Source organism: Papilio xuthus, unplaced genomic scaffold (genome assembly GCF_000836235.2).
Source record: "Papilio xuthus unplaced genomic scaffold, Pxut_1.1 DF827135.1, whole genome shotgun sequence".
In the NCBI taxonomy this organism is placed as follows: domain Eukaryota; kingdom Metazoa; phylum Arthropoda; class Insecta; order Lepidoptera; family Papilionidae; genus Papilio; species Papilio xuthus.
The window spans coordinates 869655-885643 of NW_013531514.1; the positions used below are offsets into that span (position 1 = coordinate 869655).

Consider the following 15989-nt stretch of genomic DNA (forward strand, 5'->3'; position numbering starts at 1 on the left):
AACAGATGTTGTAATATTCAAGCAATACTGGGAGGATCTGGCATCTGTCATCCGTTTGTAACCTCACATTATGGCGGAATTACGCGCACTTTGTTACAATAATGGCGCGGTCTACTTTTAAAGGATGTATTTTGAGGTTACAAAACTGTCATTCGAATGATCGGAAAAATATACGTTGATAAGATTTAATTAATTATTTATAAATTCACAGATTAAAAAAATACTTGATAAATATAAACAAAGAAAATCATCCGTAAATTATATGTTTGTCTGCAAGTAACAAAAAGTTTGTTTAATATAATCTTACTAATATAAATGCGAATGTTTAGATGTTTGGACGGCTGCCTAGATCACACTTATGCTTACGTGTGGAACATAGCCTGTAAGAACACATACGCTACTAACTAATTGTTTTTAATTTCGTGGTGGTGTTTTCGTCTCGGAGTCGTTGGCGATAGCTAGTGAAAAAGTTCTTTTTGTTTAGTCTTTTATTACGTTTTTAAACGATAAATAATCAAATACTGTGAGTATATTTCGGCAATGGAATTATACAATAATATTTATTCTCTTTTAAATAAAAGAGAGATGGTTTATGACAACGTAGGGTAGATAAAATTGTCGCCTATGGTCCAGTGGTTATAAAGCACATAATGACGTGTCGGTTCCGCTTCGGTGACATGTTTTAGTTCAATTTGGGTCGTAATTACTATGGGACTATACGATACAGTACCAGAGTTTTTTAGTAGTAATATTGATTAGAAATACTTCAACTGAATAACTATACCTTTAGGTAACAACTACTCAGAAATAAAAAAAGCACTTTTCTATTTAAATATTATTGAACTAGCTATAGCCCGTGATTTCATCCGCGCGGAGTTAAAAAAAAAATTAATTAGTAACCTATGTGTTCCAGGTTATGATCTACATCTGAGTCAAATTTCATCAAGATCCGTTAACCTGTTCTGGAGAAACATTTAAACAAAGAGCCATCCATCCATCTAAACAGTAGCCTTTATAATATTAGTAATAATGGGTCAATTTCTTATTCACAACCTTTATTGGAAAAGGTTTAGAAATCGATTTATAGTAGCCAAATATTTTGCACTGCAATTATTGCGTCATTTTATTACCACAAATTCACGAGTATATTGAAACAAAAGCTACGCATAACGCGTGTAACCTTCAAAAGCAACCATAGGGCCTCGTCCCAGCCAGACGGACGGACAAACAAAAAAAGCAACAACTTTTGTAATTATTATAAACCATGCGAGTGAATCGAGATCGACCAGTTGACCGAATGCCTCCATGCAGTGTACATTGCCATCAAATTAAAAAAAAAAGTTTCATTCCATTTTTAAATTTAGAATAGCGTATGTGAATTAAATGTACTGGGATATGTGAGAATATTTTTTTTATTTCTATTTTAAACTAGTTTAACGGCCAGTGCTATTGACTACGGAGAATGAACTTTGCGGGTCGTTAATCTGGACGCATCGAAGATGGAACAAATAATTATTTTGGTAAGAGATTTATAAATATTAAAAGGATAATATTATAATAAATAGTAAAAGTTATTCTTTGACTAAAAATACTACCAGATTAAAAAAATATTTAAAAAAAAACTTGCTGAGCGTTATAATAATTCAATTTTTTCGTAATTTTATGTTCAGATTATTGACTTATTGAAGTTCAAAAAAAATACTGGTTAACAGGTATCTTTTTTGGTATAGAATAGTTTTTTTTTAATTAAAATAGCAATTGTTTGCTAAAGAAGTTTTGCTATGAGAATCTTAAAACAAAAGAAAAATATTATAATATATATCCTGATAAATTCGAATAATAAAATTGTGATGACATTTTTATACGTAAAACTTTACTATTAGAGGACTAACCACGTTACCAATTAATACTTTTAAAAATCTGAAACTTTTACGTAAAGTTAAAGTACATTTGGGTCATTAAATATGTATAATTTATGAATAATAGTTATATCTCGTACAGCACAAAAGGTTATGGGACAGTTGCGTAAGACCCAAGGTTGTAATCCGTGTAGTCAAATATTATTTTTAATTGTATCGCTCTTTTGTTACAATTTGAATACAATTCGTTTCACAATAACGAAAAAAAATTACGTACGTATTCTGAATTTATTTTAATTTAATAAATGTTTAATTCTTTATAAAATAATATTACGTTGGCTCTTAGACTATGATAAATATATTGGTAATCGATGAAAAAAATTTAGAATTGTAACAGCTCGCAAGTTCCAAATTTAAATTGTCGCTTCAGTGTGCTGAATTGCGCCCACGTAAAAAAGACAAAACAAAAATTTCCTCATTCTAATTTCAAACAAAATAATAAAAAGTGACATTGAAACCAAGTTCATATATAAAACGAGTGCATTTATTATTATCTAATTACAGTACATACAACGTCCGCCGAAAACAATAGAATGATGTCACCTGACTAAAACAAAGTAGGCCGAAATCGGGAGCCGGACCTTGTTATAATTGTTCTCGCTTAACTGACTCTGAATGGATAAAAAACCAGATAAGGAAAAGTTCAACCAGAAATTGTATGGACCAACTATAATTCTACTATTAGGTTATTTTGGATTATGATAGACAAAAAAAGTAAAATGGGTTACCTCAAATCTTGCAGGACTGGGCTAAGACAGCGTAAGATATAGCCCACTTTGTGTCGATGCCTCATTGAACTTAATTATTTCAAATATATCTTACTAATATTATAAATGGGAATGTTTGGATAAATGAATGGATGGATGTTTGTTTGAAGGTATCTCCAGAACGGCTGGACAGAACCCGCTGAAATTTGACATAGATATAATACGTAGTTTGGAAGAACACTTAGGTTACTTATTGAGTTATTTTTAGTTCCGCGCCGACGAAATCGCGGGCGTTAGCTAGTTGTATATAAATTTTCTGTTATGAAGTAAATAAGCTTCAGTACAACATAAAACCCGGAACATATTATAATAACGATTCAGACAAAAAACGTGCAGGAAGCAACTCCGAGAGTCATATTATAATTATGCAACAAAAACTACAAGTGCTATTGACTGATCTTCATACAGCGATAACGGCATAATTGTTAAGCGTTTCAACGATAATTGTAAATGACTTACAACGTCAATTTGCATTTTTATATCATCATCATCATCAGCTCACTATAGATCCCCACCGAGGGGCTCGGAGTCTACCCTATGTTAAGGGTGATTAGGCCATAGTCAACCACGCTGGCCAAGTGCGGGTTGGTTGACTTCACACATATCTTTGATTACATTGTTATATACTATTATATATAAAATCAACATACACCAGAAGTAATCTTGCAATCTAATTGATTTTTTTAATCTTAATTATTTGGATTACTAAATTGACATAGAAGATAGATGTGAAGTGGAACCAATTCCGCGTTTCGTCTGATGAGTGTACGTCCTGGAAGCCTAATATAGTTGTCTTTCCTTTCCCACCTTTTTCTTATAAGGAAAGGATGGGAAGTGGAAGTGGACTTTCCGGATGAGAGGATGCATGGGAAGGGAAAATGTTTTCTTTCTGTGCATCCTCTCCTCCATCGATTAAAGGTAGGCAACGCATATGCAATTGCGTACACGCATTTGCATATGCGTTGCGGGCAACGGTCCCTTTGCTGTTTCAGCAATTTCAGGTGGCCGCTCGCTCGTTTGCCGCGTAATGATATAAAAAAATTATCAGTTACTTTATCAATTTCACAGATACTTTCAACTGTTCTGTTGATCTCAACAAAGTTTCAAACAACAATAGCAGATGGCAGCATCTTATCTGCAATCTTAACTCCGACTGAAAGCGCAACATTGCAGCGTCAAGAGAGAAGTTATTACGAAAGATACGGAGCGAGACGGCCCTTGTACGACAGACTGGACTACGACAGCCGATGCGGTAGATGTGATGACCGCTATGATGATAGAAATGATGACAGAGATGATTATGATAGGGGTAGAGATAGATATGATGATGATAGAAGATCAAACCGACCGACATCTGGCAGCCGACATGATAAAAAAGATTATGACGACGACGACAGGAACTACAATAACGATAGAAAGAACGGGCAAAAGAATGGCACCGAAGATGACAATGATACTGACAAGAAAAGACCATACGATGACAAAGATAGACCCAGTAGCGGCAGGAAAGGTAACAGAGATAGACATAGACACGATGACAGAGATAGATATAGACCTGATTATTACGACAGATTTTTAAGAGACCCGTACAGACATGAGAGACCGTATTACGATGATCCGTATAGAGAACGAAGACCATATGACAGGTATAACCCTTATTCCGATCGATTTGATGATGGATACGGAGGTAGATATGATGGGTATGCATACAATGGGTACAGGAGACCTTATTACGACGATCGTTATGATAGAGGAGGTACATATGACCCGTATGGAGGCTATGGACCAAGTGTAGGAAGAGGACCACATGATAGGTAAGAGTACTCGTCATCAATTTTACTATGAAATAGGTGATACTCTATACAAAATAATGTTCAATGACCTCACAGTTCATTTACTGTAATAAATAAACCGTTACTATTGAATCATGTCACTGAACAAAGCTAATAATGATACAAAGGTCGAATAATACAGAATATCCACGCTTTCGCCTAATTCGCCATTGTCATATGTACTCAACGACCATGTAATGGCGGACCGTTGCAAACATAACCTAACATTTTCACCGTTGTCTGCCCATTTTCTATCCATTCTCACAGATGACAGATCTGATTTATTTTTCTCTTTTATTTTTGCGTTCTTTTTTCAAAAATCGTTGTGGTCTTCTAAAGACCTTTTACTTGAAACAAAAGAAATTCTTCAAATTTAATTCTACAATAACGTGACAATAAACGATAGTGATTATATTTAATGTCAAGATAATCACCATTAATCAAACCGGAAATAGCGATTTAAAATAAACGCTAAACAAATAATGAAATAATAAAAGAAAAAGTCGTTGCTACCAAAAAGGATTTAATTGAGGCAGTCACCAACACCTGATTTAACTGCAAAAAGAACTATAGTAGCATTTAAAGACATCAAAATGCTTTGAAAAATATAAATGCATTAACTTGGGGTCAGTTTCAGACCATGGGACGAGACTTACCGCGGCCAGTCGGGCTGGGATTCCGGCGGGCGAGGATACTACTTCGCGTCAGGGCGGCCTGACAACGCCCAGTCCCAGTACTGGGGACGACCAGAATACTCCAGGTCTGATTAAAACATTTTAATGACACCATTGTTTACAACAATCAAATAATAGATTATTTATAAATAGATGCAAATAAAACAATTTCAGACCACAACCCAGTTCTAGCGGTTGGCAGAGTGTTGGGTATAGTAGCGGTTACAGAGACCCCGCCCAGGACTACCGCGGCTCCTTCGGTTATGGTCAAACAGGAGGGTACCGACAAGACGTCAGCTCTTATGGACAATCCAGTGGCTGGCAAAGTGTTGGAGAAAGAAGACCTTATAGAGATCAAAGGTTAAAAACGAATTTATCTTTACAACACAATCCAATCTGTCTAGTAACCTTTGAAACTTTATTATCAGTATAATCAAGGGCATTTTCAAATAATTGTTAAGACTATTCATTGAGGAAAAATTAGGTTGACAATATCTTCTATACACATATTTTTAGTTAAGACGATGCAGTATGATCCTTCTTTTAAAAAGTATTTTGTTTTTTCGATAAAAAACGTGTTTAAGTTCTATCAACAATAAGTAAATTTAATAGAATTGAATGAATAGTAAGTAATAAATACAATAACCTCTTAATTTCAGTGGCGTCAGTCAATTAGACAACAGCAACCCTGATAGCAGATACGGTCAACCAGTTTACGGACAACAAAACGGCTTCCAGCCCAATAGCTACGGTGCGAGCAGCACAACCCTAGCCACGAGCTACTTGTACGAGCGAGAAGGCGATAGTGCAGTGACAGATAAACCAGATGACAACACCACTAAGCCGCCATCTTAGATTTTTGAAAAGATTGAATCTCCGTTGTATGTGACTAATAAATAAAGTCTGCTTATAGCACTTTTTATTATAATATGCTTGAGATATTAATTTAATTTTAGTTGTAATAAGAGCCGTCTTAACCCGGGCGTATAAGGTGTGCCGGGCGCCCGGTTATTGGGCCTCTGGGGTGCCGAGTCCTGGGGGCGCCAGCAAATGTTACGTACTTCGTTGGGCGCCAACGTGATTTTCACACCCGGGCGCCCATATGGTTAAGACGACCCTGGTTGTAATCATAATTAATATAATATAATTTAAATAAAAACTAAAATTAAACGAATCGTTTTATTCATTGGGGTAATATAAGACATTTTATTTAAACAAGAGTCCAGGAATCAAGGCTCCCAAAAAAGTATAAAAATGTGTGTCACCATAAAGCTTTATTTTACTTATTAATTTTTGTGTTTATGTTTTTATTGTCTATGGCTGGGTAAGGTCTACGACTTAAGAACCATCCCATTTTTACTACTTATTTATATTAATTAAAGGTAGCATTATTTAAAAAATATTAAGAGTCGCTTGGTCAAGTATGAATCAAGTAATTGTAAAATTACGATAGCATATCAACCATACCATTGTAAAACACTAATCTAAAGTTTTAACTTATTTATGAAAGACGTAGGTACTTATGAGATAGCAAATACTCCAGTAACACTAGCTAAAATTATTCAAAAAACTATAATCTCGTGCTAACCTACTAGAGCAACAACAGTCACATCTATTTGTCAAATCTTGAACTACATAACTATTTAGTTTGAAATGCTAACAACAGATGGCGGGAAACAACTTTATGAGAAATTAGCTGTTGCCCGCGATTCTATTCGCGCGGAAATAAAAGAAAAACGTAGCCTATGTGTTCTTCCAGACTTCCTACATGTATGCGAAATTTCAGTGAGATCTGTTTAGGCGTTTCGGAGATACCTTCAAAAAAACAAACATCTAAGTATTCTCATTTATAATATTAATAAGATGTAACGTGTGTATAATGAGTCACGAATGTTTAAGGGTAACTGAAAAAACAATAATAAAAACATGGGTGATAAAACATGAACAAGTTAAATCTACTTTTTCCAATGCTAAAACATGAACCTATCTCTTAATTACAATACTAAAGTCCTCTCCTGTAATTGTGATAATGTAACCTATCTTAAATATAAAATTCTCGTGTCACAATTTTCGTTCCCATACTCCTCCGAAACGGCTTGACCGATTCTCATGAAATTTTGTGAGCATATTCTGTATGTCTGAGAATCGGCCAACATCTATTTTTAATCCCGCGCGGACGGAGTCGCGGGCGACAGCTAGTTCCACTATAAATTTATCCAATTTTATAATAATTTCCGCTTCACCTGTGTTTCCACTGCGGATACATTACATATATATGTTGTCATCTCTTTCTCTCTCACTATCTCTTAAAAAAAAACAATATTTTTTGAACGGTTCAAGCAGTCTAGTATATTGAAAAGACGGCTAGATCTAAGGTTTTACTATAATATTTGTTAATTTAAATAAAAGTGTACCGCAGCCTAATCGAATATGTCAGCCAATTATATCAAAGACAAGAGCTCGTAACTAATCGAACAATTAACGATGTGATAAAAACGATTACATGATTATTTTCTGATAGCCAACATTTATGTCCACTTGCTATCAAGTCCTTGTGTGTCTTACAGCTTTAATTATTAAAAAAGTAATTTATTACTGACCAGTTACTTTGTGTTGTGTGGAAGATTAAAAATGACGGAACAAGATTCTGTGCAAGTGCGAGATAGCTCTTCGCAAAATGCTGTCAGTGTTGCCAACGGTGATGGTGGAACATCTCTTGAAGTGCCGGCCAAGAAGTGAGTTTTTTATTATGAAACCATTTTTCAGTTGCAGGAATTTATAGAACCTTTTTTTCTTGGGGTACATATCGTTACATGGTAATGGCAATGAAAATAAATTCGATTTATATTTTTAGGTAAATTTAGTTTCACATTTCTCTAACCCTAAATCCTTGAACTTAGAAAAAGCAACGATTTTATTACGTGGAGCTACCACTAGCGTGTTCTACATGGACCTCTAGCGCCCTTTACTGTCATGTGCCCTGGGCGGTCGCCTAACCGCGCCCTATTCTAACGCCGGCCCTGTTTAAAGTTTTCCACAAGTTGTAGTGAATTCTGACATTACGGCTGATAAATAGAACAGAAGAATACTGTGTCAACTCTGTGCAGGGAAAATTACAGGATTACGATTATTTCGAAACAAATGTCCATATAAAATGAAATTTATTAATAGACAGTTGTCTACTCGACATTTTATGATACGATATTTTGAAAGTTTTGGTTTAAATTTGAATACTACGGTCAAGAAATGATAACGTGTTGGTTATTTTGTCATTGACCATTGATTAATATTTAGCCGTATTATAACAGAAACACATATTTTTATCATGAAGTCATAAACTGTGGAATGATATCACATATCGTTTACGTAAACTACAATTTATCGAGTATTTACTTTGAAGCGCTATTCTGATAGCGAAGATAAGCAAATTCTAACAAAGTTCCACACGATAGTAAATCGTTTGTTCGGATAATACGACTAAATCGTTTGCTCTCTTTTTACTCTCGTATTCTTTTACGACTTTGTAAAAAATAAAAGAGGAAACTGCAGATGGGTTTCACTCCTTCGTGGCTTGGAAATGAAATTTCGTAATTATGAATTGGCTTGGCGCGGAATTTAAAAAAAAATAGCCAGTTGCCTATGATTTCAACGAGATCCATGCAGCCGTCATGTTACCTTTTAACAAACATCTATACATATATCCAAACATTCTTCAACAAGACAACTTCACCTGTTGGGTGTTGCTTCCTTAATCACGTAGTGTGTGGTCCAGCGTGGTTAACTCTAGTTTATTCTTTGGTAACCTCGAACTCTGTAGTTTGGAGGTGTATTTGATGACGACAAATCGTACTCATAGAAAATTAAATGGAACGTTTAAACGTCCGCTTATCACATAAATAAGTACATTGCTTATTATCGCATTCAGTCATCACTCAGTTGATTCATATTGTAATAATAGAATATAAGCTGTCGCCCGCGACTCCTTCTACGGGCGATTAAAATTAAAAAAAAAAAGCTTAATATTATAGTAGCCTATTTGTTCTTCCAGATTGTGTTCTACATCAATGCCAAATTTCAGGGAGATACAGCTGTTCTGGAGATATCTTCTAACAAACATCCATCTATCCAAACATTCGCATTTATAATATTAGTAAGATAGATTAATATAAAGGTACTAGCGGACCCGACAGACGTTGTCTGACAATTTGACACTGCGATGGTAGCGCCGTCTTTCGGATCCAATGTAAAACATTCCAAAATCAACAACTACTAATAAATTAAAGATTAATTAAAAAAACATTGTCCAGCGGACAAAATTGTGAATCTAAACCATTCCCAGATCCCCTTGAACACACGCAAAAAATTTCATCAAAATCGGTCCAGTCGTTTGAGAGAAGTTCAGTGACATACACACGCACAGAAGAATTATATACATAAAGGAATTAATATAATTTTTTACAAGTATTATCCACTGACTTTATCATATTTTGCTGATATCTTTATTGATATTTTATATATGTTTGAAATAATATCCAATCATAAATTAATCAACTGTAATTATTTATTTAAAAAAACACGCGTACCTGTTCCTTCTGGTATGAGTTTACACTGCCGAAACATTTACAATAATATTCTTAATTTTATCCATGTTTTTTCTCAAAGGCCGGCAACGCATCTGCGGTTCCTTTAGTATTGTTTAAAGTCCTTGGGCTTTGGAACACTTCGGTCCTCCCGCTGCACGTTTGCACCCTTATCTTATCGAAAAAAAAATGATATGTTTTATACAAGTATTAAGACAATGTAAACTCATATCTTATACATAAGTCTGTATCATAAATGCTATATTTAGACATGTTTGATTCGTTGCTTATATGTTGCCGTTAGTATAAGAAATCTTTGGAACCAAAATAATTAGGCAACATGGAAATTCTCAAATTATTTTATTATTTTTATTCCTAGTTTCAGAAGTAACATGTAATATGAGTCGATTGTCTTACACGTACGTATACGTTTGTAATATATTTATTTCGATTATATCACGTAATACAATTTCGTAATTAAAAACAAAGTATATTTCTTGTAAAGGTAAGTACCACTCCTTTAAAGAATAACAAGTACTATAAAATAATTAAGTTTTAGTGCCCATATGTTGCGCCCTGAGGGTTCTTTACTTAACTATGGTTTTACCCTTTTATTACTCGTTATAGTAGTTTGAATGTTTTCATGTAATTTAACTGTGATAGTACAGATAAAATAAGGTATTGTATCGCGTCGGCAATTGTAATAGTAAAAATTCTTAAAACTTCTTAGAACTTTTACAAGTTTATTAGTTGTTTTATTTAAATCAAGCATAGATAATGAAACTTAATTTTTAAAAATAAAGAGAAAGAAAAAGGCATATAATTAATTGCTTTTAATTTATTAAAAAAAAATAGTAGTTTGAAAATTTCGTAATATTCGAAATCGGCCGAAACTCTAGTATACCGGTAACACGAACCCATGCATCCAGTACCCGGTCAATTTATTTTAATTGAGCATCGGTTGCGCGAATTGATTCTGCTGACCGCAAATTATTTACGTACATAGTATATAATCTCAATACTTATTCATCATCATCATCAACTCACTATACGTCCCCACCGAGGGGCTCGGAGCCTACCCTAAGTTAAGGGTGATTAGGCCATACTCAAACACGCTGGCCAAGTGCGGATTGGTTGACTTCACACATATCTTTGAATTACTTCTCAGATATGTGCAGGTTGCCTCACGATGTTTTCCTTCATCGTAAGAACGTCGGATAAATGTACATATGTAAATCGAAAAACACATTGGTACATGGCGGGATTCGAACCCAGGACCTGCAGATTGCAAGTCAAGTGCTTGACCACTGAGCCACCGACGCTCACTTATTGGATATCTAACAATTGATTAGTTTTAGTGTAACAAACTAGCTGTCGCCCGTGACTTCATCAGCACGGTATTAAAATTAATTAATTAGTAGCCTATGTAATTCAGACTATGTTCTACAACTATGCCAAATTTCAGTAAGACGCATGCAGCCGTTCTGGAGATATCTTCAAACAAACATCCATCCATCCAAACATTCGTTATAATAATTATAATATTATTAAGAATTAAGATATGCAGGCGAAAATAACAGAAGACTATTTCATTCGTATAAAACATTCTCTTCTTCCAAACCCTTGCCATGTATTCAGTTGTTTTTAGAACAAAAAAACATCATTAATTTAGTCAAATTAATGAAGGCTTAGCAAACGAAAAACAAGGTGAATCGCCAATGGCCCAGATCCGATAATCGGATTATCTTTACAACGGCTAAGCTAGAAGCCATTGTGACTGGGGTTTGTCCGTTTACTAATTGTTATACGTTAAGATGTAATCATTATAATTTTTGACCTGATTCCAAAGTCATTATACCTTAACTGGTCGTTTAAAATGATAAGAATATTCCCGGTTAAACGACGGACTTTGTGATATTATATATATTTTTTTTTTTTATGGGCGACGCTATGCCGCCGTCTCGTTCCCCTAACATGGCGATCAGGGACTTTGGGATGCAAGAGTCTTTATTACTTTATTAAAAAATTTCAAAAAAACCAATTAATTACAAAGTTTCTTAAAACTATTTACAACTGCTTTTTTTTTAAATAATATAAAAAATACAACTTAAATAAAATTACAATTAAAATACCTATTATACAAATTAAAATTTCGAATTAAATTACAATAAAATCCAATCTAAATTACAAATTAAAATCCAAATTAAAACACAAATAAGATCTAAGCTAAATATAATATGTACAAGTTAAGTGTGATATTATATTAAAGTTGAACTTAAAAATAATAGTCAACAATCTACTATCTTTGTATCAGAATTGTATTCACCAGATAAATTTTATATTTGGGGCAAAGATTTTATCTAAAGTCAAATTGGATAAGTGAGAAACCTTTATAAGCTAAAAAATATCGCGGTCTCTTGGATTCTCTCTTATCCAGGTACGACTGTATTTGATTAAGTGCACACACAATTGTAACACAGTTCAGCACAATCTAATATTAGAAATATTTATCTTGGCGCTTAGGAAACTGTAACACAACGATTTTTATGTGGCATGTTGCAGTATAGTTCATTTTTGGCTGTAATTTTGTGAAAAAAAATTTAAAAAATTATAGATGGCCAGTATTTTTTTGACGATACAAGTGATATATTTTTATACAAGTAAAATTAAAAGTATTAATTTAATTTCACTATTTTTATAAGACAGAGAACAGATTTATTACAGAATATTTCTTTTTTATAGTTTGATGGAATTTGAAAATGTGAACTAAAGCCCAATGTTAAACGATCTATGAAGCCGTTATGAGTGCAAGAACACGTGACCTCTAAAAAGTGAAAGGTCACGACGCTAGAAATTGCATTATATCTAAAACAATGTGCTTCTTTATGCCCCGCAATGTGTAGACGGAAAACACTGAACCGTTAGGGTGTGAATACACTAGTGTGCCATGAACTAAGGATATGAATGTATTTTCACTGGAGTTTGTAACTCGTTTTAAAACACAAAAAAAATATTTATTAAAATTATAAACGCAAAAACCAAATCGAGACCTTATTTCTGAAATATTAATTAATTCTTTAACCCTCAATTTCAAATGACACTTGTATCCAAACTCTATTGTTGTTTCGGTTATTTTTTAAGATAGCGAGAGGGATGGCAACATTCTACAGGTGTTACATACTACGCCAGGTGTGTTAGCATCGTAGTGTGGTGTTGCCTTAAGCGATGACACAATGCGAGCTCTCACTTGACCGGTCCCGCGCACGACGGAGCCGCCAGCGCCAGTTTGCCGCCAACTGTAGCCCAAACTTCATGTCACTGCCGCGAACCTGAACGCACCCTTAACGAAACTCTTTTGACACAAACTTTTTTTTAAATATTTGACAGTTGTTTTTTTAATCTCATTTAATATAAAGGTGCATTGAACGTTATTCCAAATACAAGGAAGGGAGAAATTCTAAATTTTATTTCATAAAATATTTTTGGAACGGTCAAAGTTGGTGCCGTATTTTTTTTTTGGTGCCGTGATGCATCGAGTGCTGTGTGCATTGTTGGATGTGTTTTAATCGAGTTTTGGTGATCGAGGTGAGTCGACGATGAGATTTTTATTCGCCAATTTTGTCCGAAGTCGTATGCGGTCGTTGACTTTAGGCTTTTTAAAACTCGTTTAAGATGCTTATATTTTTCATACATCAGAAGATTAATGCCATTTCGTTTTGAATTTACGACCATATCGTTTTTAACATCAATTTATTTATGAAACAAAAGGGGGTTAATTGATTTTGATACACTTAAATACAGTTAATGTTTACTTCACGACGTGTTACGTTAACTTTGTTATTAACTATTGAACATCCTAAAATAAGTATGGCTTAAATCTAACTTAAATATGCCTAAGCTTAGTGTTAATATGCATTAATTTTAATAATGTGCAATAATTTCACAACAATCCTAATCCTAAATCTTAAGTGATACTTAGTTTTTAGTAATAATTGGCTAAGTTTCTTTCTTGTATTTACTTTATAATTAATGTTTATATAATAATACTTATCAATTGTCTCTTCTCTCTTTAATTGGGGAAGTCCCTGTGAAATACTAAATTTTCATAGAGCACATAAGTGAATTTAAAGTAAATTAATTTTAATAACCTAAAAACAACATTTACGATTAATTATACGCGTACAATGTCAATTTTAAGTTTTAACTTAATGGAAACCTATTAAACGTAAGTTAATTAATATTTATTAGACTGGAGTTAAAATTTATTTTTAAACTATATTAAGACGTCAAATGACGTGAATTCCAGTGAAATACGATTATATTTCATTAGTTTTCCTGTCAGTATGCATACAGACGCTTGCATGCAAAATAACGGCTTGTGTTAACTGAAACACATAAAACTAGGAGAATAGGGAGACCAAACTTCTTGCTTATTCCAGGACACTTTTACACATGCATATTAGATTCGTTTTTTAATTTTCTTCATAATTAAAACCATAAGTAACTCCAGGTTATAATTATACTAGCTGTTGTCGTCTCCGTCTGCGTGGAATTAAAAAAAAAACATAATTATTAGCCTATGTGTTCTTCTAGACTATGGTCGACATGTGTGCCAAATTTCGTCAAAATCCGTTGAGCCGTTTCTTAGATACCTTCAAACAAACATCCATCCATCCATCTAAACATTCGCATTTATAATATTAGTAAGATTTGTTCATTTCGTGCATCTTAAATATGTAATTAGCAATAAATTCTATTATTTCGTTTTTTTTTTTAATTTTATGACCTGGTAACATAGACCTTTAGGTCATATCTTATTTGGAATATTATTTCGGTTAATTTTATTTATCATAGAGTATTAACAAGAATATTGCTATCCTTTTCTTTCTTTCAAATACATAGATTATAATTCACAGATTACAATAAAGTTATTCAAATTAAGAATGTGAAAAAAAGAAATTTCGAATAATATTAGAAAGATTAATGCCATTAAAGGATTGTAACAGAAAAAAGGTTTACTATCTGAAACATAAAAAAATAACTGTACTTACCTTAAAATATTAACTTCTTTATTAAATGTCAAATAAATCAAGAAATACTTCTATTTTTCTTTTCATCGATTCGTTTTAGCGAAATGTTAAGGTTATACATTCACCGCGATTTGTTAAAGATAATTTTATAATTGTATTTAATGGTTATAGACCATTTATAAATTATTATTATTGCTGTTTGTAATGTAATTTAAATGTTTGCAGTTGTTTATGATTGCAGTTTGTAAATCTTTGTTTCTTTCAAAAAAAATCGTCAAGAACAAAATCGGCTTATGAATAAGACATATTTATAGCCATTTTACAAAATTTCGATTCTTGATCTTTTATCTACGTGATGAATTTACAGTTGTTTGACAGTTAAACATATCCTAATGTTGATTTTTCATAAGAAATTATATGTAATAACTAGCTGTCGTCCGCGACACCGTTCACGCCGAATTATAAAAACTTAAAACGTAGCTTGTGTTCTTCCATACTATGTTATATAATAGAAATGCTTCTTTTGTATGTAACGAATAAACTTAAAATTTACTGGATCGATTCTGAAAATTCTTTTGACATTAATGCTTCATTATAACAGATTAACATAGAATATATATATCTAAATTATTTGAATTCAGCGCGGATTAAGTCGTAGATAAAAGCTATGCTACAATAAAGATCTCCCTTAATTAACTCTGAGTGTGGAATTATCACAGGTATTTTGTCTATGAAGTAATAAAGTTATAAAATTATGTGTAGTCTGCTCTTTGACGTCTTCAAGTATCGACACATGCCAATATGGCGGTCGTATAGTTGATGTCATCGACAATTAAAACATTTACTTAACTGTTGTGACGCATTACTTTGTAAACAGGATAATATGTCCAAAGAATTTAATTCTCTAAATACTAAATAATAAACTAGGTTATGTTATAATGCAGAAACTGTTTTTTGATAATACACTAGTCGTCGCTCCCGTCTGCGCCGTCTAAAAAACTTAATAAGTAGCTTATGTTTTCTTACAGACTATATTCTATATGTCAAATTTCATCGAGATTCGATCAGCCGTTCAGGAAATACCTTTAAACAAACATCCATCTATCTAAACGGTCGCATTTATATTAGTTAAAAGTAAGATTATTAGCCCCTTTTCCTTCTTTCTTTATAAAACACTGAGAAAGTTA

The 15989-nt window shown here is 33.2% G+C and overlaps 2 protein-coding genes across 4 annotated transcripts in view; both read left to right on the plus strand.

The window, feature by feature from the left end:
• The first annotated feature begins 1155 nt into the window (after window positions 1-1155).
• Window positions 1156-6307, plus strand: LOC106119615 (glycine-rich RNA-binding protein RZ1B). 2 transcript variants are annotated; one of them, XM_013314659.1, is made up of 5 exons: window positions 1156-1520; window positions 3755-4500; window positions 5156-5278; window positions 5367-5552; window positions 5852-6307. In XM_013314659.1, the coding sequence occupies exons 1-5, from the start codon at window positions 1500-1502 to the stop codon at window positions 6045-6047; spliced, it is 1272 nt and encodes a 423-aa protein (XP_013170113.1). In that variant the 5' UTR covers window positions 1156-1499; the 3' UTR covers window positions 6048-6307. The 2 variants fall into 2 exon arrangements, with proteins under 2 accessions (XP_013170113.1, XP_013170112.1); XM_013314658.1 differs by having other exon boundaries at window positions 1158-1520; window positions 5150-5278.
• Window positions 6308-7710: 1403 nt separating this feature from the next.
• The window catches only part of Myo61F (unconventional myosin 61F), a 36239-nt gene continuing 27960 nt past the window's right edge, over window positions 7711-15989 (plus strand). Inside the window, exon 1 of one of the 2 annotated variants that reach the window (XM_013314789.1) lies at window positions 7711-7927. In XM_013314789.1, the coding sequence (XP_013170243.1) occupies window positions 7824-7927 (104 nt within the window). In that variant the 5' untranslated portion in view covers window positions 7711-7823. Of the gene's footprint in view, window positions 7928-13053; window positions 13358-15989 lie in introns of those variants that run through there. The other variant, XM_013314791.1, reaches the window with a different exon arrangement.